The following is a 21,752-nucleotide window of genomic DNA, read 5'->3' as shown; positions in this document are numbered from 1 at the left end:
CTTTTCAAAATCCTGATGCAGAGAGTTGAGCAGGGAGCTGTGAAGCAGACAGGAGGTAGCTGGTGACATGATCTGCTGTCTGGGCACTACCAAAGGCAGCTTGAGCCACTGTGACCACAAAAAAGGGGAAAGAGTGGTAAAAATGCCTGCCAGCAAAGCAGCTGCCTCTGCCTGAAGGAGCAGGGTTTTGCTGGCTGTGCAGAAATCAGCTGAGGCTCATTACTGAGTAACAGGCCGTGAAAAGGACACGTCACCTCTTTTTTTTTTCTTCAGCAAAGGGAAATTCTTCCCTGAGATCTGGGAAGTCATACAAATCCTGAGCTCTTCCTGAATAAGCAAAGGATGCTCCTTGGCACTGACAGGAGGATGCTGCTCCTGTGGGCAAAGGGGGCTGCACTCCCTCCTGGGCCACCTCTGCTCCAGGTGTTTGTATTTTATATAAACACCTTTATATTCTTCAGATATAAATCTGCAAAAATATTCTGGTATATGGAGAAGAAGAGAGCAAAATAATCTTACAAAAATGCACCTTGACTAAGTTTCAACGTCTGATTTTAAAAGAAAACAAAACAACGAAAACGAACACAAGAAGTGCACGAACATGGGGGAAAATTCAACTTTTGTAATAAAATCTGGTTTTACCTTTAAGCACCTAACAATAGAGGTGCTGGACAAGAACAGCTGAATCCTCTACATTGCTTGAAGCACTAAGTGCCTTCTTCAGTGCTCAGGTCAGCTACAGCTTGTCAGGCACTGCCATTTATACCAGTTTTGGAAGAAGTTCTTACAGGCACAGTAGAGCTCATACCAACCCTCCAAACAAAGAGATTAACTGATCAAAGCACCCTCAGCTAACAACAGCCTTTTCCCTGGATAGCTTATTAATCCCTGTTTGAAACTGAGAGTAAAACCACTGCACTGGAGTGAAAAACAACAAAATTACAAAGGCTACAGTGAGGAAATGGAGAGGAAGTTCCAGCACACCAGGGAAAATCAAAAATGTCAGTTATGAGTGGTTGTAGCAAAAAACTCTACAAGTCAAGAGCTTTTCCACTTTGTGGGATGAACCCCTATGTCATGCTTGGATGTACTGGATGCACAGCCTCAGGAAAACTCTGCACAGTGAACTGCAATGATTGTACATTTCCAGCAAAAAATACAGTTTTGCTTAGAGCATTACAGTTCCAACATGACATCTCCTGCAGTCCAGCCCAAATCCTGGCATACTGATACCTGTCCTCTCCAGGGGTCACACCCTCTGCATTAAAAAAATAAATATTACAAAAGATATAACTGCATAGATGTTCTCTCGGCAAAAAATGAGATTTAACAAAATGAACTTAGTTGCTAACGCAGCTTTCAAATGCTGTTGCTGTGGGTGCAACAGTTTCACAATATAAAAAATAAATTAAAATCTCCATTTTTCCAAATGGCAAGACAATTTACCTTACTACCATCCAGAACTGGGCATTAAAGATGGAAATCTTCATGGATGGGAAACAAAGTGTATGGCTGAGAAATTTTTTTCCTGATGCAGGAAAGTGAATCACAAGAAAACTTAAGCAGTCTAAAAGTCAACAGGCTTTAAATCTCATTGAGGTTTTCATGTATTTTCATGTACTTTAGACTCATTAAAACTTAAATAATTTAACAGTAATAGCTTGTATTTACATTGCTCTGTGGATGGTCTCCAGAGTAAAAATAAAGAGTATATGCTGAATGTACTCCAGTAGTACATTTAGATAAGTAAAAACAGCACAGAAAAAAGTTCCATTTTGTACAGATTCCTATGTGGATACCAAATACTGAATTTTTGTGTTTGCCTGTGCAAGCTGCACATCCTGCAAGTACCAACACCCACGTTCAGCCTGATGTCAGTACCAGCACTGCCTCTCACAAAATGTCACAAATAACGTCAGTCAGGTGTAATTTTCAGTGCTGAAGGCTACAACCAAATATGCAGAATAACAACTCCATCCTCTGACTTGCTGCTACAGTAAATGGAACTTTCAAGAAATCCAAAGAGTCTGCCCAAAGCCCAGCTCCACACACAATACAGAAGTGGCCCTAAGAGGCTATTGCACTTTCTCTACTGAATTTCAACACTACTGTCACCTCTACCTTTAAGAAATAAAACTGAATTCAATCCTTGCCTTCAAATTTCAGTCTGATAATGTGGTTGCAACCTACCCTGATTTTTCACCTCGGCGAATTCTTTGTTGTATTCCTCCAGAGTTTCCCTCAGTTTCTGGTTTTCTGTTTCAATATCGTGCATGCGTTGGACCTTCAGCTGAAGCTGCTGCCCCAAATCCAAGGCTGGAACTGGATCTGCAAAAGAAACAGTAAAATAAAATAAAACAAAACAAAAGAAACAGTAAAATAAAATGAAAAATAAAATAAAATAAAATAAGAAAATTAGAAAAAAGGAACATTTCTGTGACCCAAGCAGTTCAGAGCACAATTGTCCTTTTTTCTCCATTTTGGTGCCAGCAGGGCCTTTCCCTGAGTTATTAGTCCTATACATTCCTCACATCATATATCCTGCAAACTTAAAAACCAGAAATATTTCATTCTATCTATGATCCCTTTAAATACAGAGCCAGGCTGAGAGGCTGGGGGTGTTCAGCCAGAAGAAAAAAAGCTCTGGGGAGACCTTAAAGCTCCTTCCAGTGCCTCAAAGGGGCTCCAAGAGAGCTGGAGAGGGACTTGGGACAAGGACCTGGAGTGACAGGACAAGGGGGAATGGCTTCCCACTGCCAGAGGGCAGGCATGGATGGGATATTGGGAAAAAATTCGTGGCTGTGAGGGTGTTGAGGTCCCAGCACAACCTGTCCTGGTTGTAGCTGCCCCTGGAGCAGCCTGGGACAGTGGAAGGTGTCCTTGCCCAAAGCAGGGGGTGGAACTGGATGAGCTTTAAGGTCCCTTCCAACCCAAACCATTCTGTGAGTCCATGAAATTTTGACACAGCTTCTCCATCCTGGCACTAATCCCCAGGACAGCGTTCCTGGGTGCAGACAATCATGATATAAAGGCACGTGAGAGTTTTAAGCTTCACATTTTTTATTGCAAAATGAGAATTTTGGGGTGAAAAGCAATCAAACTGCACAGCTCACTGACAGCTACTGTCCCTCATTCTGCTTGTGCAGGAGTGAATTTCTGAAGCAAACTGTGCCCTCCTGCACAGCAGAGCTCAAACAGGTTCTGTGACCATGGAGATCTGAGTGGTACTTTTTCTAATTGACAGATCAATAATAATCAGAAATGTTGTGTGGATGTAATCAATTCCATGAACCTTGGGTTTGGATCTCTCTTTCTCTTACACTATTAATCAAATGTCCTCTCAGTATTAATTCTCTGACATTCATCCCCTTCTGGTAAAGAGAGTTCTCAGCACACACCTGACATGTACAAGTGTGATTTATTCTGGGATTTCTTCCCAGTCAGGATAGGAAAACTCTGGAGTGTGATGGACTTATAAAAGATTATTGAATATATTTCTGCTATGGGCGCCAGCATCTCTTGTGAAATGGCTGCAAAGATTTAGTCTCCTGTTGAGGAATGCTAAACACCAAACTCAGTGGATCAACAACAGTATATATTAGGGAGTTCACTTAATTTTCAACCACCACAGTCATTAATTTTTCAGACCACCCTCAGCTCCAGTCTCTGGAAACACATAATAAGTCTATTGTACCTCTGTTAACACATTAAGCATGAGCCTGTGTGTTTTTTCAATATGCCAGCGTTGTTGCATAGTTTATAAAAGAATAGCACTGGGTTATGTTGAACTCAGAGACATTCTAAGTAGCAGCCTGCTGCATTTTGTTACTTGGGTTCTTCAACAGCTTATGGCATTACCCTGTTCATAATACAAAATCTAGGTTGCTTGTCATCTGTTCTCTGTACATACATAGTTTATGACTACATAGCTTTTTCATTTATGCTTTTTAGGCCAAATACTTTTCGTTATTATTATCTGTATTAAAATATTTATAATAAATCAAACTTAAAATGTTATTGTGGCAGAGACAGGGGGGTACAGGTAAGGAATTAAATAGAGAGCTGAAGTGGCAGCAGTAGCACGAGCTGGAGGCTCTGCAGTATTTATGGATGGTCCTGTTACGGTGTGGGCTGTCACAACATTCCCCTGCTCCCATGGAGGTCCCTGACCTTCCTCTGCAAGGAGCATTTTGTCACACTCCTGCAGCTCAGCATCCCCCAAAGAGCCAGCCTGGGACATTCATCTGCTGAGCACAAAGAAAGGCCGGATTGTCTCTCCCTGGCCACGGCTGAAATTGTTACAGAAACCACGGATCCTATCGGGCCTGCGATCTTAAGCTTCAGCCGTGGGTATTTCTGTGAAATAGTGATGAAAGAAACTGAACTTGACAAAATTGTGGGTGCACTTTCCCCAACCCTCATTTTAACATTGTAAAAAGCCAGGACACGCACAAGAGGTATTTTGCTCCTAATACACAGGGCTTTTTATATTGAAATCAGCAAAGAATTAAAAGACAAAAATAACATGGGCATTATAAAGTGAATAATGACTAAATCTTTAGTCAAATTTGCAATCCCTGAGAAGCTCTGTGTACAAAATGAAAACGCTTGCAATCTCATAATTATTCATCAGGACATGTATATTTAATTTAGCTCTATTAAAGGTTAATGTTCAAGTAGCAAAACAGCGGCAGAACAAACAAAATGTAAAAAAGTCTCTGTGCATTAAACTTCAAACTTCACTTGAGCCTATTTGAAGGACTAATGGCCTGCAGCCACCAAATACTGCTGGAGGACATGTAAAAAACCCCATGGGTGAAGCACCTCTTAGACTTAATTTTTATAAATTGCATGAAAGAAAACTAATCGTTGTACGACAATAAAATGACCAACCAAGATATTTCGGGCAGAAAGAAAAATCGTTTCTCATGGCAAGCTCCAACGTGCTCTTTTACCTTGAAAAGCCTAAAAACCTGTTATTTCTGGAGTATTTATAAACACCAATTAACCTGAAACAAGTATAAACCTTAGAGTCACAATAGCTTTTTTCCTACCTGAGTGGAGCGGATTAAAAATAAATAAAAATACTCTCCTTTTCCCAACACATGCATGCATGGAAAAGCATACCTTTTTATATTAACCAGGTTTGCAAAGTATGTTTCATGTCATTTAACAGGAGGTCACTGAATTTTTAAACAAGCAATGGACCAAAACTTTCGTTTCATTACACAAACAACAGGCATGCACAGCTCAAAAAAAATCAGCTGGCCCTGGCTTATGGAGAGAGGCAGCAAAGGAAATGCCCTTTCTGTGGTCTGTAAGAGAGAAAAATCACCTCGCTGAACACTGAAATATGGAAACCTCATCATACATTATTCCCTTGCTTTGAATTTTCTCTTGTGAAATTCCAGAATCCCTGCTGGGCACGGGATAAATAAAATTTTTAAAAAAGAGAAAATTAGTAAAAGGGATCCGATCATCCAGAACTTGAAAAAGCGTTTTGCAAGATCATTACTGCCTAAGAGTAGATTGAGATGTCTATTTTTACACTAAATTCAGTGCATTTTTTCCTCCTGCTTCCTATTCTGCTCGTTTTTCCTAATCCACTTGTTGCACGCCATACCCACAGCGAAGCCCCCTGCATCCTGCGCTTGCAGGCAGCCCAGCACATCTGGATCCGATCCCTGGTGAGGTTTCCTCCACGCCACCACAGTAAAACAGAAACTGCCGAATTTCCAACCCTGCATTTCCCACCCTGCAGAGCCCGTTCCTGCCTCTCCTTCCCCAGGACTGCAGAGCTCTGGGCACATCCCTGCTCACTGCTGGCACACACCTCACCGCCCCCTGGCAGAGGAGCCTCTGTCCCCATGAAGGAGGAGGATGGACACGTCTCAGTAGACGCAGACATGAAAACAATTAATGTTACAAATGTGAAGTGATTTTTATAGTTGTTAATACTTCACATCAAACGAGCTGGTGCGACGCAGCCACAGCAACACCTCTCAGGCTGTTCTCACACCACGCACATGCCCTGACGATCAATCTTTTTTCAGCAGCAGGGCAAGGTAATTTTTTTTCTTTTGCTGTTTAGGTAAGGAAAGTACTGACTTCACAAACAATTTTAAAATAAACACTAAGAATTGATTTTGCCCGAATTACACATTACACGAGGCAGCCCCTCAGCACCCTGGGTGCAGTTTTGAGTGTCACAATGTAAGAAAGATATAAAGCTGTTAGAGTGTCCAAAGGAGGGACAGCAGACAAGGAAGCATCAGGAGGGGCTGTACAAGGAGCAGCTGAGGGCACTTGGTTTGTTCAGCTGGAGGAGACTGAGGAGAGACTCATTGGGGTCTGCAGCTCTGATCTCGGCTCTCTGTGACCAGGGAGGGCAGGAGGGAATGGCTGGAGCTGTGTATGGGGAGGTTCAGGTTGGATATCAAGAGAAAGTTCTTCACCCCGAGGGTGGTGGACACTGCCCAGGCTCTGCAGCGAATGGGCACAGCTAGAGGCTGCCAGAGCTCCAGGAGCCTTTGGACAATGCTCTCAGGGATGCCCAGGGTGGGATAATTGGGACCAGTTGGACTGATGATCCTTGTGGGCCCTTTCCAGCCCAGGATATTCAATGACTCTCCACTCCAACCCCCGACATCGCTCATCCCAAACCCACCCTCAATCCCCGAGTTACAACAGGGCCATCGCTGACTGCCTGAACTTCCCAAGTGAATTTTGCTGAAGAACCCCATTCCTCGCTCATCCTGCGAGCTGAGGAAGGCACAGCTCCCAGTGCCAGCGATCCCATCCCGTGTTTACACCGCGGGCGCTCTCCCCGATCATTACGGCCCAAATGGCCACGGCTGCCCCCGTGCCCCTCGCCCGCTGCCATCCCACTCCCGCCCGCCTTCCTTTTCGCCAGGGCACTCTGGGCTAATGTAATCATACGATTACATAATTAACCCAGCTGTCTCATTAAGAAAATCAACTGGAATTCAGGGCATAATTAGTCATACAGCAATTAGCATGCTGATGAGCAACTGATGAAAAGCTGTCTCGATATAGAGTATGCTGGGACCACCCTCGTTATTTAAGGAGAGGGGGGAAAAGCCCACCTCGGCTCATGGAAAAGGAGCTCCTGCGGGACAGGGAATGTTTAAAGTTTATATTTAACCCTTCGGCCGTGGCCGTTGCTGCCGTGAGGGGTGAGGACCCGGACAACACCGAGGGGTTTGCCAAACGGAGTGGAAAAACCGTGTCATTGTTTAAATGTACAACCTGCAGCGCGCAGGGCCAAATTACCCTCTCTTCCCTATATATTTATATAAATACATATATTTAACCCCAGGGCTGCGGAGCACTGCTGGATGGGAGCAGTCCTGAGGAACGGGCTCCGATAGCCCCGCCGGGAGGGAGCACCGGGACCCCTGAGGGACTGCCCGGAGCCCCGGAGGAGCCGCAGGAGGAACGGCCCGGAGCCCCGGAGGTGCTGCCCGGGTCCCGGGAGGGAACGCAGGGACGCCCAAAGGGACTGTCCGGAACCCTAAGGGGGCTGTCCAAACCCCCGGAGGTGCTGTCGGGACCCCGGAGTGACCGCCCGGAGCCCGGAGGAACCCCCGGCACCCTCGGCCGGCCCCGGCCCGGAGCGCGACGGGGAGAGCGGCAAAGCCCGGCCTGGATCGCGGAGCGGGCGGCGGCCGCGGGTGCCGGTGCGGTGCCGGGGGCTCCTCACGCGCTGTAAAATCACCACAAACGGGGTCTTTCCCTGCGGTGAGATCCCCACGGATGGGCCAGGGGGCTGCATAAGAGTGCAGCGCTCTGCTCTGCACTGCCCGAGGTTCGTTCTCGGCTTCTTAGCAAAATACACTCATAGAAAGCAGAGAATCAGAATGGTTTGGGTTGGAAGGGACCTTAAAGCTCATCTCGTTCCATCCCCTGCTATGGGCAGCGACACTTTCCACTATCCCAGGCTGATCCAAGCCCTGTCCAGCCTGGCCTTGGGTACTTCCAGGGTCAGCCACAGCTTCCCCGTGCCAGGGCCTCAGCACCCTCACACGGAACAATTCCTTCCTAATATCTAAATTAAACTGCTTCTCTTTTCCTTTGAATTTATTCCTTTGGTATCATAACATGGAGCTCCTAAAGAGCCTCTTCCAAAACAAAGGACTTGCCTTTTAATAACCCCCCCTCTTCCCTCTTCATTTACAGGCCTGTAACACTGGAAACGATAAGAAAGCAAGTTATGAAACAGTGCCAGAACTACAGGGGCAATTAATAATTTATATCACTGGAAATGTGTTTCCTAAGGTTGGGATCTAAAAATAATTCAAGGAAGGCAACGCGTCTCTTTCAACGCGACTGAATTTCTGCTGCCCAAACCCCGCTGTAAGCAAAGCTCTCGGTGATCGCTCACCAGAAACGCCCACATGAAACGATAAAGGAGGGGAAAAAATAATAATCCTCCTAAAACACAACTTTATTAACGCGATTTAACTTTTTCAAAGAGCCACGAGTTCAGCCCTGCTGTCACAATACTTCGGTCATGAAGTAAAAGAAGTTTTTTTCCCCATTCCTAAATGCAACTGTTCTTTGCAGGGAATGTTCCTGCCAGAGAAGGATCCCTGGATTACAGACACGGAGAAGCTCCACGAGCTTCTGCTGCAGTAACTGCTTTCGTGGGAGACTGCATGTCTGAAAATAATCTGAAAATGTGTTTTAGAAAAAATAATAATTACATTGTAGCTTTTGAATATTCAAACACCTCACAGCATACTTAATTAATTCATTAATTATTCCCCAGAAATTTCAGGGGTAAATTGAAATAGCCTAGAGAGACTGAGACAAAGATTTCACGGAATAAATGATAGCTTTGCTCCCGTTCCCCTATGACTCCGGTAGCCCAGGGACAGAAGAGTTATAGCCGTAATTCCATTTGAAACAAAGCTCATCATCTCTCCAACTCCTCACTTCATAAAAACCATGAAAAGGTTCTACCTTCAATCAAGAATTATACATATTTTCTTACTCTCCCATCCCACAGGGCTGGGATCTGTGACTTCCTTTTATTTTTTTCCCCACTTTTTAACAGCATTCTCCTCACCCTCCGGCTGTCAGAGCGTTCTGTGCAGGCTGAACCGGGGAATTCAAAGTGCCCACAAGAGGGTGAGTGACTCTCATTTTCCTTACCAGAAAAAAAGGAAAAAAAGCGGAATCCCAAATTGTGCCGACCTCTGGAAGCAGCACAGGCAGAGTGATGGGACCCCCCTGCGTGGGGCTGGGGGAGTGGCAGCAGACCGGCGCCTTTCCTCCCCATTAATCACGGCACGGGCTCCCCAAAGCGCGCAGGGTTAAACGAAACAGCACGGGATGGTGTGCCGGCAATGTAACCGCAATCATACAGATCCCTCCCGGAGTGTGGTCCCTACGTCTTGTGGGCTCTTATTTAAAAACATTCTTTATTTATCTCCCAGCTCGGGAATGGTTACTGCCAGAAAGATGCCCCACATTGAGATGCATCACTATCCTAGAGTCAAATAAAATCACGTAAGGCAGAGTAAATGATCGACTCCTTCACGAACTGCACTGCAGTTCCCCCTATTTTCAAAGGAGTAAGCAAAGTAAATCCTCAGAAAAGTTTTAAATATTAAACGTGGGGTTTGCATAATAGGTAGGGCAGTATTTGATGGCGCTCTGTCAGCTGAAAAAGAACCTAATGAGTTACAAGAGAAGCCACTGCAACTGAAAAGGCTCTGATTTGATTGTTAATATTCTAGTAATGGCCCAGGACACTGGAACTTCTGCTCACACTTCGAGCTCAGTGCAAAGGACAGTTACAGAAAAACACTTGAACTTCGAGTTTCGCTTCTCCTACTTTGAGATTATAAAAGAAAAAAGAGCCTTCTCCTATGTTTGAAAGCATTTCTGCTACATTCATCCCTTCTTTCTCCTAAAAGCTTCTGAACAGACTTAGCAATAAACCCTCCAAAAGCTGGGGTTTATTCTAATTCCAGTTCACATTCCTGCAACAGAGAAAGTCCAATACTCCCCCTCCCTAGCAAAATAGGAATATTTTGCTCCAGCCAGGGCCCTTGGGGCTGCAGCACCACCTTCCCAAGGGCTGCAGGTGAGCACAGCCCCTTCCCGCAGGGATATCTGCTGGGATATCTCCTCCTGCCCAACATTCTTCCTGCCCCTATTCACTGCATCCTTCCCCTTATCTGCACCTCCCCTCTTTCCTTCCGTGCCTCCAGCCTATCAAGTAAAATAGGGCTTGACAACCACACAATAAATTTTTTAAAGTGAATGCTTTAGGGATATTTCTTCCTCTGAATATTTATTCCGGCTTTTACAAAGGAATTTATCCAATTATTAATTCAACGAGAAAAACTAGAGGAAAAAAAAAAGCATGTGATCAGACAAGCCCAACTTCAAGCCATGTATTCAGGTAACAGAAATATTTTCAGCTGTTTTGACATGGGATTCAAAAAACAAGGATAAAGTGAATGAGTTCTAAAGATGGGAACTGGCCAGGACTTTGTGCTCCCTCTGAAAATAGCTGTGTAACACTAACAGTGCTGCCCTACCAGCGTGCACACATCCCAAAGTGCACGCTGTGCTGTGGCTCGGGATTCCAGCCCCTCGGGGAAGGAGGCTGAAGTGATTTTCAGCTACTTGCACATTCCTCAGCACTGGACTGCCGAGGCTGGAGCAGCATCCCGGGAGATTCGGGATATTCAGGAAAACCAAACGGTGGCAGCTCTGCCCCTCTGAGAACTCTGCTCAAATCTCCCCTCTGCAGTCCTTTAAACTCTCACTGCCACTTCTTGCAGATTTGCAGAACAGTTTGGGGAGAATCACTAAATTTCTTCAGTCCACAATTTACAGTACAGATTAGACTCCAGATTTTCCTGTTTGTGCAACTTTCTTTTTACCTGTTCTAAACACGCAGGTGAAAGCATCAAGGATTTTGGTTTCAGATGGGATCCACTCAGCAGCTAAATCACTGCCTGCAGCCACGGGGGTTTATGGCTTTTCACTCTTTCAAGTATAACGATGCTCAATTTTCTGCTTAATTTTATCAGATTTTTCAAGTGTGTTTAGAAAGACACCCGACTGCTGCGTTTGAGGGGTGTCTGAGCCACTTCTGTGTCTGTGAGCAAGTTCATTTTGCTTCCTTCCCCCCTGAGAGTACTCACTGTAATATTGTTTTCCTTTCCCTCTAAGGCTGAGAAAAGGCACATTATGAATATGCATTTCCCTTGTACAGTCTGGGGCAGCAAAACTATAAACTTGTTCATTTTATGGGTCTGTCCTTTGTTTTATTCTAACATATTTTATTAGGAAAGAGGTGACAGTTTTGACATGTATTATTAACAAATGAGGAACTGCCTAAAATTTTTCACACTGCAACGATACCAAACATTTCTCAAAAATGGTCTCTGCTGTTCAGCCTCGATGTAGCACAAACTCAGGGTTTACTACGACCTGATCTTGCTCTTTAGACAGTTTTGCCAACCAATTAACCATTATCTCAGACAAGAGTACTCTAAGTATTAACTTTTTCAAACTCTTTTTTGTATTCCACTCTGGGATGTGCTTAAACAGTCCCTCAGAGTGAACCTCTTTTCCCTCACCTCTCTTAATTATCCCCTAAATTTACATTCACCCAGCTCTCCCTACAGGCAGAAAAGGCTGAGGGTACCCAGGTTGAAATTTTAGCACATCATGAGTCATCTGGGTCTGTAAAAGTCTTTATTATACAGACTTTCTTACCATTAACCTTTCTGCTTAACATTACACTTTCCCAAAAATCCAAACATGTCACAGGATGTACATAAACACAACAACTTCATACACATTTATCACCTCCAACATAAGCAGCAGATAATTTTTCAGGGGGAAAAAAACCCCAACGAAATCCAAAATCAAACCTGTTTTTCTCTTGCATCACCTTTAACCTCAGGACATTGATCAAATAGGCTTTAAATGAAATTTTCTCACAGCCCAAACAGCAGAGCAAGTCTGAAGAGGGTTGTGAGTTATAAATAATCAAAAGGCAAAGGCTGATAAATGTCTGATTATTTGCAAGCACTGCAAATAAATTTCATTTCTGCCTTTAGAAGTAATTCCCTTGCACTTTTTTAGTGCTTTACTGATCATTTATTCAAAAAGAACTTTGTGCTTTCTCAGGTAAAGCATTCCTTGAAAAAGGAACACCCTATGCAGGGCAGTTGGAATTTGCAAAGCTGAACTGGGGCTGTGTGTGGACTAAAATACAGCATGTAGTGAGAGGTGAGTGGAAAACTCCTTTGGAAGGAGCCAGCTCCTCCTTTGTGAGACACAGCCCCTACGGCTGGGTGTGCAATTTATGATGGCAAGGAGCAAGGGAAAGATAAAATTTCCACTTCAGCCATCTTTCACTGTTATTGCTTTTGATTGTTTTGACAGGGCACATTAAAAAAAAAAAATCTTATTTTTACCTTCTCTGTTTTTTGTTATATTTCCCTTCGATAGCAGGTCCTCTGAGCTAAACCCACAGCACACACATTATTTAGCACCCAATCTGGGAAGAGTCTCCAATAAAACCACACTCACATCCCCTTTTACACCCCCTGAGTCGTTTGGTTTCCTGGCCAATTTTCTCATTCCCATTAAGGAGAAACGAAACCCATTTCTGGCTGAGCCCTGGAAGGCAGCACAGCCCCTCCAAACCAAGAACAAACAGTTTGCATTAACCTTCCCTCACTCTCAAATGTCCATATGCTGAAAAAACTCTGTTTTCCTGTTCTCCAGACTGAACCCAACTGGGTTTAATTGTGCCACATCCAGAGAGCAGATTTGTGTTTAAAGACAGAATTGTTTCTTTGCCTACACAGGAGCAATACTGAGACAAAATACTGAGCAAATGCAGCGTGGCACTGGGCTGTAACTGCAGTGATCCCTTGCAGAAAGAACACTCTATTAACCAATTTATCCAGACACTGACACCTGGCATTCCCTTGGTCTCCACATTTGAATTTTTACTTGAAAATTACACCCAAGTTTTGTTTTAAAAAAAATAAAGTAGTGATCACAGTTCCTTTTTGAAATAAAAATATTTAGTGTTTTTAATGCTTACTATTTTTTCCTTTAAAGATTTAGGAGGGGAAAAAACCCCGAATTTTGAATATACTGTTTCTGCAAGGCAACACCACTTCTCCAAACACACAACAAGGCTCCAATTTCACTTTAAGTGCTTGCAAGATTAAGACCCTAAAAGCCAAGGGTGTTAACATAATACATTTATTTTTTAAAACTGGAGACAAAGGAATCCTGAACAGATGGAAGAAGGTTTCCTCAAAACACAGACCCAACCTCCCTTTACTTCAAAATAAATATATTCACATTATTTTTAAAGGTAAGTTGTGACAACCTTGTTGATTAGTGCAATTCATGTGGCAGGATTCGCTTTTCCCTTGCTCTGTACTGCATACTGAAAATAAGGCAATTAAATGAGAAAATTAATTCCATTAATTAAAAATGTTCAGTCTCGAGCAAGACAGAATGATCTGAGCTGTATAAATGTACATAAACCAAAATGTTTTCCTTGACATGTGCTTTCCTTTAAGAAGGATAAATTTCACAGCACAAAGCAAGGATAATGCTATTTTAACAGCATCATAAAGCTGGAGAGAGATATATAAAAGGTCTGTTTTATCTTTTAAAAAGAAACCCCCTGATGTACATAGGAAAATTTACAAGTAAAATACCACCCTTCCCACAAATTCCTTACTGGTGAGCCTGAGTGAAAACTCTGGTCAGGTCAGGAAAGAAAATGATTAAACTTTCCTGAATCCATAAAGCACTGTAGCTGGAGTTTCAATACAGATCATTTTATAGTAAAATTAAAATAGAAGCCCTTTTTAATTATATAAAGTGTGCACATTATTACTGAGGAGAGAAATACACGCTTTCCTCAAGAACCATAAAATTGGCTGCTGGGAATTAGACTTCAGCTGCAATTATTATATGGTCCTATAAAGGATATTGAAAGTCTGATAAAATTGCACCCTTGTCATGTAACAGCGATGCTTAATGCTAAATAACCACTCTGCAGCATTCCAGGCATAGCTTCCCCCAAACATCATCCTCCCTTCTCACACCAAAAAGAAAACACAGCAGCATTGGGGAGCTAAAAGTGTACCTAAATATTTGAAATACCAAATGAACAGGTCAAAAGATATGTAAAGCCACACGGAGGCAAAGCAGCACATGTGATAAATGAGTAGTGATGGCTGTTTATAAAGGAGAGCTCTCCATGGATACCCACCCAACCCTCCATGGACACTGCCCAACCCAGCAGACTACACAGGATGAGAAGGAATAAAAAAAAAGGCAACACAATGAAGCAGAGTGACAAAGAGCAGTGCCATACATTCCTAATGGCTGCTCTCCTTCTCCTTGCAGCGTGTGTTGTAAACTGTGAGTATTTGTTACGTGCACGCAGCTACAGGAGACTGACTGGAGAACCTGGAATTTACTTCTACCTCAGACCTCCAGGTAAGAGCATGGGCATAAAATCTGGAGATATTTCTCACCCCAGACTCCACTGCACTCCCAAGTCAGCCAGGCTGAAGATTTTATGTATATTAGGAATATCAAAGAAATATTTCTGTGACAGGTGACATAAGGCACGCGCAGGGACAGCGGGACAGCACAGAAGCTGTGGGGTGTGGGAGCAGGTCTGTAAATTTTGCAAATGAAAGAGAAAATTCTTTCTCCTACAAAGAAATCCTGACAAAGTCCCTCACCATTTCATCTAAATCCTGGTGGGTGGGATATAAATCCTGCCTTCTCCTCAAGGCTCGGTCTGATCTGCAGCTCAGATCCCAGCACCTGTGATGTGCCAGGCTTCAGCAAGAAGCCTCTGCACAAGAGCACACCAAGGATCCCACACAGCTCTTGTTTGACACCACTTCTCAGTCCTGAAAAAAGCCAGACTGTTCCAACTCAAACCTACTCAGCTTCCTACCAAATTATGGCAGGAAGCTGCAGGGAGCGTTAGTGTGGAGATGCAGGGGCTGCAGTGCCTCTCCCCAGCGCTCATGCTGGACTCCCAGGCTGCAGATATTTGGGAAAGTTTCCATGGAGGGGTTTCTTGGCAAGCCAGAGCTCTGGGTGCCCATCCCAGGCCCACACTGCTCGTGTCAAGCAATGAGGCTGAGTTACCCACTCCTCCCATGGCATGAGGCGGGCAAAGGGAGCTGTTCTGTGCTCAGCACAATGTTACTGAGAGTCTGAGCAGGAAATAAGTGAAGGAAAACTCACAGACCACAGCTGACTAACCTAAAAACAACATTTCCAAGGCATTTCCATTTTTTTGTGGCCCAGGAAGAGCGTGGTGAGTCCCTGCATCCCTACACTGGGCACTGCTCAATTATGAATGGGACAGCATAAAAAGCCACATTTGTTAGCTCGCACTGAGCATCTGAAAACACTGACCTTTCAACTAGTTAATCATTAAACTAAAACATTAAAAATTTAATTTTTATTTGAAGCATGCATGAAATGCACTCCTTAAATGGTAAAACCAGTACCAGGGTACTATGAAGCCTTAAAAGTATTGATTACACCTCAAAACCCCTCTTGAGGTATTTTGATTATTATATATATATAATGTTAATGTTTTGTAAAACTATAAAATGAGACAGAGTCATGTGCCAACAGCTCAGTCAGGCCAAGATGTGGCAGTGGAGACTTGGGCTCCTCACCCCCTCTCAGCTATGGGTACAGCTGCAAAATGAAAAATCTGCTCAGGCAGTTATTTATTTACCACTGGGGAAAACAAAAAAAATCAGCTCCCAAAATGTAAAAAGAAATGAACTGAAACCAAATGCCAAACAAAGAAAATTCGTTTGCCAAACAAAAGGGAAGTTGAAAACACATACAATAAAGGCCTCTGAATAAAATTTATGATCACACTTACACTGCAGAGAACTGAAATTTGGTAGTGATTTACTTTTCAGTAAGGCTTTTTCTTTTGTTTTTCTTGGAGGGGATGAAAAGTTTTTTCTATCCTTTCAAAGTACAAATATTGCTTTTTCTTGGTGAAGCTTCGAGATGCTTTGTTTTTGTTGTTAAAATTGTCTGAACCCTCTAACAAACAAAATACTGAGGATCCCAGAGTACCATAATATAAATTGATTAATAGAAACATTGACATGTAGATGCAATGAGAAATCTTGAAATGTGCCACAGTTACAGTTCTCTCCATTAGAAACAATACAGGAGTCTGTCAGTTCCAGAACAAAGCCATTGCTTGTATTTACCTTATTAAAGGTAGGAAAAATGCCCAGTAGCATTCACACAAACATGAACCATTAGTTTCTCAGAATAAGGGAATAATTAGCTTACCTGGAACATCAATTAATCTCTTATAAACATTCAAGAAGGCTGCCTCTGCTTCTTTGCTTCGTTTACCCAATGCATCAATCTAAAAGGGGAGATGAGAAAAGAAGCTTTAAGGCTTGTTCCAATACAACTCTCACACTCAGAGCTATAAATATAAATTAATAATTTCATGTAAAGCTAGTAAGTACATAAAAAGTGAACCCATGTCTCCTGTGTACATCTCCTATAGAAGCAGTCTTAAAAGACTGTTCCTGCTACATTTGTACTGACTAAAAAGTCCATTTTTCAGCCCAATAACAAGCATCAATATTTTCATGACCACTCCTGCCTGTTGTGATTCTTTACTTTAAATCTTTATAAAAAGCCTGGTACTTGCCAGGCAGATTCTCTCCTCTACAACTGTTTTCCTTTACCACTTATTGAGATCTAGCACAGCAAACAGATCTGTGGCCACTTCTGATGCCCCACTCTGCCTTTATTGTGGTAAATAGATTTTTCTATTATTTCCAATAAGCCTGTGAGGAGATGGAAAAATGAACTTGTTGAGCACCCTGTGATACTTAACCCTAAATAACTGTGAATCTTCTACATGCAAAGAAGTTTTCTAATACAGCTCAGGCACAGTCTGCACTCCTGAGCTCCTCTGACCAGCTTCTCCTTGTGTTCTGTAACACACACAATACTCATCTAAGAATTTATTTTTATCATTTTATTATTTTCCCCCTACATCTGTATTTTCATCTAAAACTCCATTGTACAAGGAAAGGCAGCTTAACAGCTCCAAGAATAAAATACCTATTCCACAGCAATTTTTTTCTGTAAACATGTATTTTCCTATTGTAGTGGAAAGCAGAGGATTTTCTATTGCTTCATATTGACAATGAACAACCAAAGTGACTCAGGATCAGATCCAGTGAATTAATACTCCAAAGCAGAGGGACAGAAAGGGAAACAGGAAAGCCTGACACAGCTCTGTGGCAGCTTACCCAAATCAGGAAACCAAAGGCATGGAGATTATCGTTCCCATATTTTAATAAAAGGCAAGGAAGGATCTGAAGAACTGCGGATACAAAGGCCTGATATCAATTCTTCTGTGTATTTGAAAGGCAGTGAATATTATGGAACCATTTAAAGGTGCGGACGTCACCGCGGCCTAAAAAAAGGAAGGCCCTGTCTGAAAAACGTCCTTGAATTCTTTCTCTACATTATTGATTCATAGATAAGGCAGAAACAATGGCCAGAGTTTACTGTATCTGTATTTCAGGAAAGTATCTGATATTTTATTCTGCAGGAGGGGGATTTGCAGCACTGGGAAGCGTGTGACCAAGCCAGGGCTTTGCCAGCGCTCGGGCTCGGGAAGCGCCACGTGCCCGGGAGAGGAAGAGGAGGGGAGATAAAGCAGGAGGGTGCTGTGGGGTCAGCCCTGGTGCCACTTGTGTTTGCTTTGTCCTGAAACGCCTCTGTGAGGAGAAGGGAAAGATTTGGGAAGGGAGAGGGGATGATGAAATAAAGCAGGGAGTGGGAGCGCAGCGCGGGACAGCGCGCGGCTGGTGCGGATCAGCTCATGGCTGGAAAGGGACTTGTCGGGATCATCACGGGCAGGATTAAGGCCACAAAACCAAAGGACAATCGTAGAAATCACACAGAAGCACAATGCACAAGGTATAAGCCAAGAAAAGGCCTGGAGGGGAGGAGGGGTCAAGGAGGGAAATAAGGACACGGCAGCGTTTGGCAGCAGCAGCGAGGAAATCTTGGGAGATACGGGAGAGGCTGGGAAGAGACGAGTTCTGGCACCACAATGCAAGGCTGTACTTAAAGAAATAAACCAAATTCTTATTCCACTTACATCCCCCCAGGATCTGCATTAATTTATGGAGACGGGTGGAGGTGTGGTGTAACTGACACCTGACCTATTTAGAGCTTATCAAAGGGTATTGGAAAAGTGATAAATGAGCATCAGATGTTGAAGTGATGGAGGATGTGGAGAGCAGATATAAATTCTCAAGAAGAGCTGGCCATGCTGCTCTTTCAGAGTTTATCAACAAAGACCACAGAAAGGCACTGGAATCTCCCAGGGCATCTGACCTGCCACAGAGCAAGGGATTGATGGTTGTGAATAACCCACTTAATAATCTGCATTTGAGCAATCCCAGATGGACTGATGCTCATTAGGGAAGGAGAACAGAAGCAATTGGGAGAGAACATTTTCACACGAGGAGAAGCTGCAATGAGCCTGTGGAACGAAGTGCCAAAGGCAGGGAGGCCCTGGGATGTGCAAATCCATGCTGGGGAGTGTCAGGCACCGCTCGGGGATGGGGTGAGAAGGAAGGGGCACCACCAGGGACGCTTGTGCAGTTGAGCTGTTTCATGGGTGCACAGAGACTCTCTGAAGGCCAAAGCACACCATATGTTACACTTCTGGACTTCAACGTTTCCCACATACAATTTTCGCTCGCTGCTGCTAGGCAGAGAGCAGCCAAATTTAAATTACTATTATTAAATACAATTAGCATTACAGCACTGATTCTGTACTGTATTTTGAAAAATTCATTTGCCCCTTTTATGAAAAGCAAAGCACTTAAAATGCTTCCATTTCTGGGAAATAACAGGATGGATTTGTTTTCCTATTACAGTTTTTCCACATTTTAATAAAGAGCATTTGTACTTTTATTCTCTCTAAGTATTATAGAAGGTATGGTTTATTTGCTTCTTACCAGTTATAGAGTGATGGAAATATAAACCAGATTTGAAACAACATCTTGCAAGGAGATCAGAGACTTTCCAAAGGAAGCAGTTTGTAAATCACAGGTATTTTACACCTTTTTTCACCCTCAAATTCAAAACCAGAATTCCAAACAATCCCTCTAGGCAGAAATATGGTTTTATGTTTTAGTTGTTAAAAAAAATAAATCAACCTGTCTGGTTTAAAGTTTTACTAAAAATGAGCACTGCAACTATTTCACATCTTAAAATAAAATTTAGAAAAAGCACTGTGACAACTTTAACTGGAATAAAAAAATAATTAGGCATGCCAACACCCAAGTGCATAAGGAAATAAGGAAATATGAGAGGAAAAAGACATCAAAAATCGCAAAATATAAATGAAGTCCAGAGAGAGAGGAAACAGAGCACTGAAATGACATGGAAATATTTGGAAGTTCACTGAAAATTTTTCAAATCAAAGTAAAATTGTTTCAGGAGCCAGCAAGGCTGAGCTGCAATCAGCTCACATTAAAACTGTTGAACTACATTATAAAACTCTTGCTGAACATTTTTATTTGACTCTAAAAACTTCAGGGACCCTGAAAGAAGTCAACTTATAATTACACTCGCGTTGTCTTGACACGAGCTTAGCTCCAAATCTTAATTTATCTAAACCAGGCCCCATTATGTCTTCTCTGAGCAGAAAGAAACAACAGTGACCTCTGTATTCCCCACCACCCCCATAAACATATGTTCACTTTTAAGTTTTGGCATCCTATTTGTCTTGATAATACCACTGGCGCTGCAGTGAGATAACAGAACTGAGACACCAGGAATCCTCCCTGCTCAGCACAGCCTTCATCTTCCTCCTCATCCCTAAAACACCACCAGAGCTCCATGGAGGAGCTGCAGCCAGACTGGGCTGAGACCTGTCCTCCCTTTGTCCACCTTGTTTTTCCAGGTCAAGAGCTCTCCTGAGTTGATGCTCAGGGTACCTAAGAGATTGAGTGTCTCCCCTTCCCCTCCAGAATCATCTCCCTCCAACCTGCCACAAAGATCTCCATGGTCTGATCCCACTCTCCCTGTGCTGTCTGACTCTTGATCCCCCAAAAGCATGGACATCCCAGTTCAGGAGTACTTGCTCCCAGTCTCACACCCACTGCACTGGCTGAAATCAAAATATCAGCAATGAACCGCACGGATTTATCTCCACATTTACTGAAGCACCACAAATCTGGCAGCCAGGCCAGGGAAGGTGCTGAACTCAGGTTTGTCTGAATGTTGCCTCTTTCTGTCGAGCCAAGCTCAGAAGGACAGAAGCCAAGCCTGTAGCTTTAGTTTGGGATCTGTCAGTTTTGATGCAGGAGGAGGTTTCAGCATTAACTCAAGTGTGATGTTTAGTGCCCCACAATCTCCTGAACAGGGTTTGCAGGGCTGGGATGCTCTGGGCTGTATGAACCTGGTATTGCCTCATGGGCTGCAGTCAGACTGAAGGGTGCACAGGAGCACACCTCTGCTCCTGAATTTAAAGATGGAACAGGATGCAAGGAAGCTGGACTGGAAGCCAGATGCCAGCACATCCTGCACTGACACTTGAATTCTCTGAACTGAGGGGTATCAGCACTTGAACTCATCTCTGAGCAGGAGACTGGCACATGTGCTCCTCCTCTTGGATCATCCAGCACAGCTGGGATGCTGCACCCAGCACCCCAAAAACAGCTCCTTTGTGAGGGTTCCCAGTTCTGTGTCTGTCTGGCATTACCAAAGCACTGGTGATTTACTCTCAGTGCCACAAATATTCACACAACTGTGCTAAATATGAATTCTGCAGTCCCAGCTCTTCCACTTATCCTCATAGCTCTCCACGTTAGTTCCCACTGTTGTTAACTACCTTAACATGTCTTTTACTGTCCTGCACACAGTCTGGAACTAATTTATCAAGCAAAAATAAATTATTTAAAAGAAGATATTTTTCTGTTATGATTTTTAATAAATGGATGCCTTAAGGAGACACCCATCCCTTTTCCCTTACACGTCTTCTGTCGTATTGTTTTGCATCACGAAGTTTTTCCATTTGTCTTCAATTACTACAAGTTACCAAAATACCATTAAGAACTGAAGAACCATATGAAAACAAAGGGAAAAGCACAAGAACAACTCATTAAAGCACCACTCTTTTAAGCCATGCTGTATTCTTGAATAACTGCCTTGGAATCAAATGGCGGCTATAGCAGGAATATTAAAGCATCAGTTTTGCTTTGAAGCCTTTAAATACAGTTGGCTTAATTTCCCTTTCTTAATACCAAGAGATACCTATATTAATAAATAAATTTATAAAAATAACATTGTAATTTACAAATTAATAAAAATTTATTCACTGTGCCTGTAAGTTCATTTTGCCACTGACAAAAGAAAAAGTAAAAATTCTTATTTTTAGTTTTGTTGCAATTAAAACTGTTTTGAAGCAAAATTATAAAGAATTTATTTCTGTGCAGTTGCTTAAGGCATATGGCGTGGATTTTAGCTGGGCTATAAATTCTTTAACAGAATTAAGGACTTCACAGTGGATCCAACACCAATCTGTTTAACAAAGCTGCTTGGGTTGGGACAGAGGTACCAGGAAAGAGCCTGGGAAGGGCACGCCTGCCTCACCAACTTGTTGGTTTAAC

General features: G+C 43.0%; 1 protein-coding gene across 9 annotated transcripts in view; it reads right to left on the bottom strand.

The window, feature by feature from the left end:
• Positions 1-21,752, bottom strand: part of CUX1 (cut like homeobox 1) — a 271,868-nt gene that overhangs the window by 135,322 nt on the left and 114,794 nt on the right. For all 9 annotated transcript variants that reach the window (XM_064729553.1, XM_064729544.1, XM_064729547.1 and 6 more), the window contains 2 exons: positions 16,384-16,462; positions 2,191-2,328 (listed from right to left, as the gene is read on the bottom strand). In XM_064729553.1, the coding sequence (XP_064585623.1) occupies positions 2,191-2,328; positions 16,384-16,462 (217 nt within the window). The remainder of the gene's footprint in view (positions 1-2,190; positions 2,329-16,383; positions 16,463-21,752) is intronic.

The sequence above is a fragment of the Zonotrichia leucophrys genome, chromosome 19, assembly GCF_028769735.1.
Source record: "Zonotrichia leucophrys gambelii isolate GWCS_2022_RI chromosome 19, RI_Zleu_2.0, whole genome shotgun sequence".
NCBI lineage: Eukaryota > Metazoa > Chordata > Aves > Passeriformes > Passerellidae > Zonotrichia > Zonotrichia leucophrys.
This window is presented reverse-complemented; position numbering and strand designations above follow the sequence as displayed.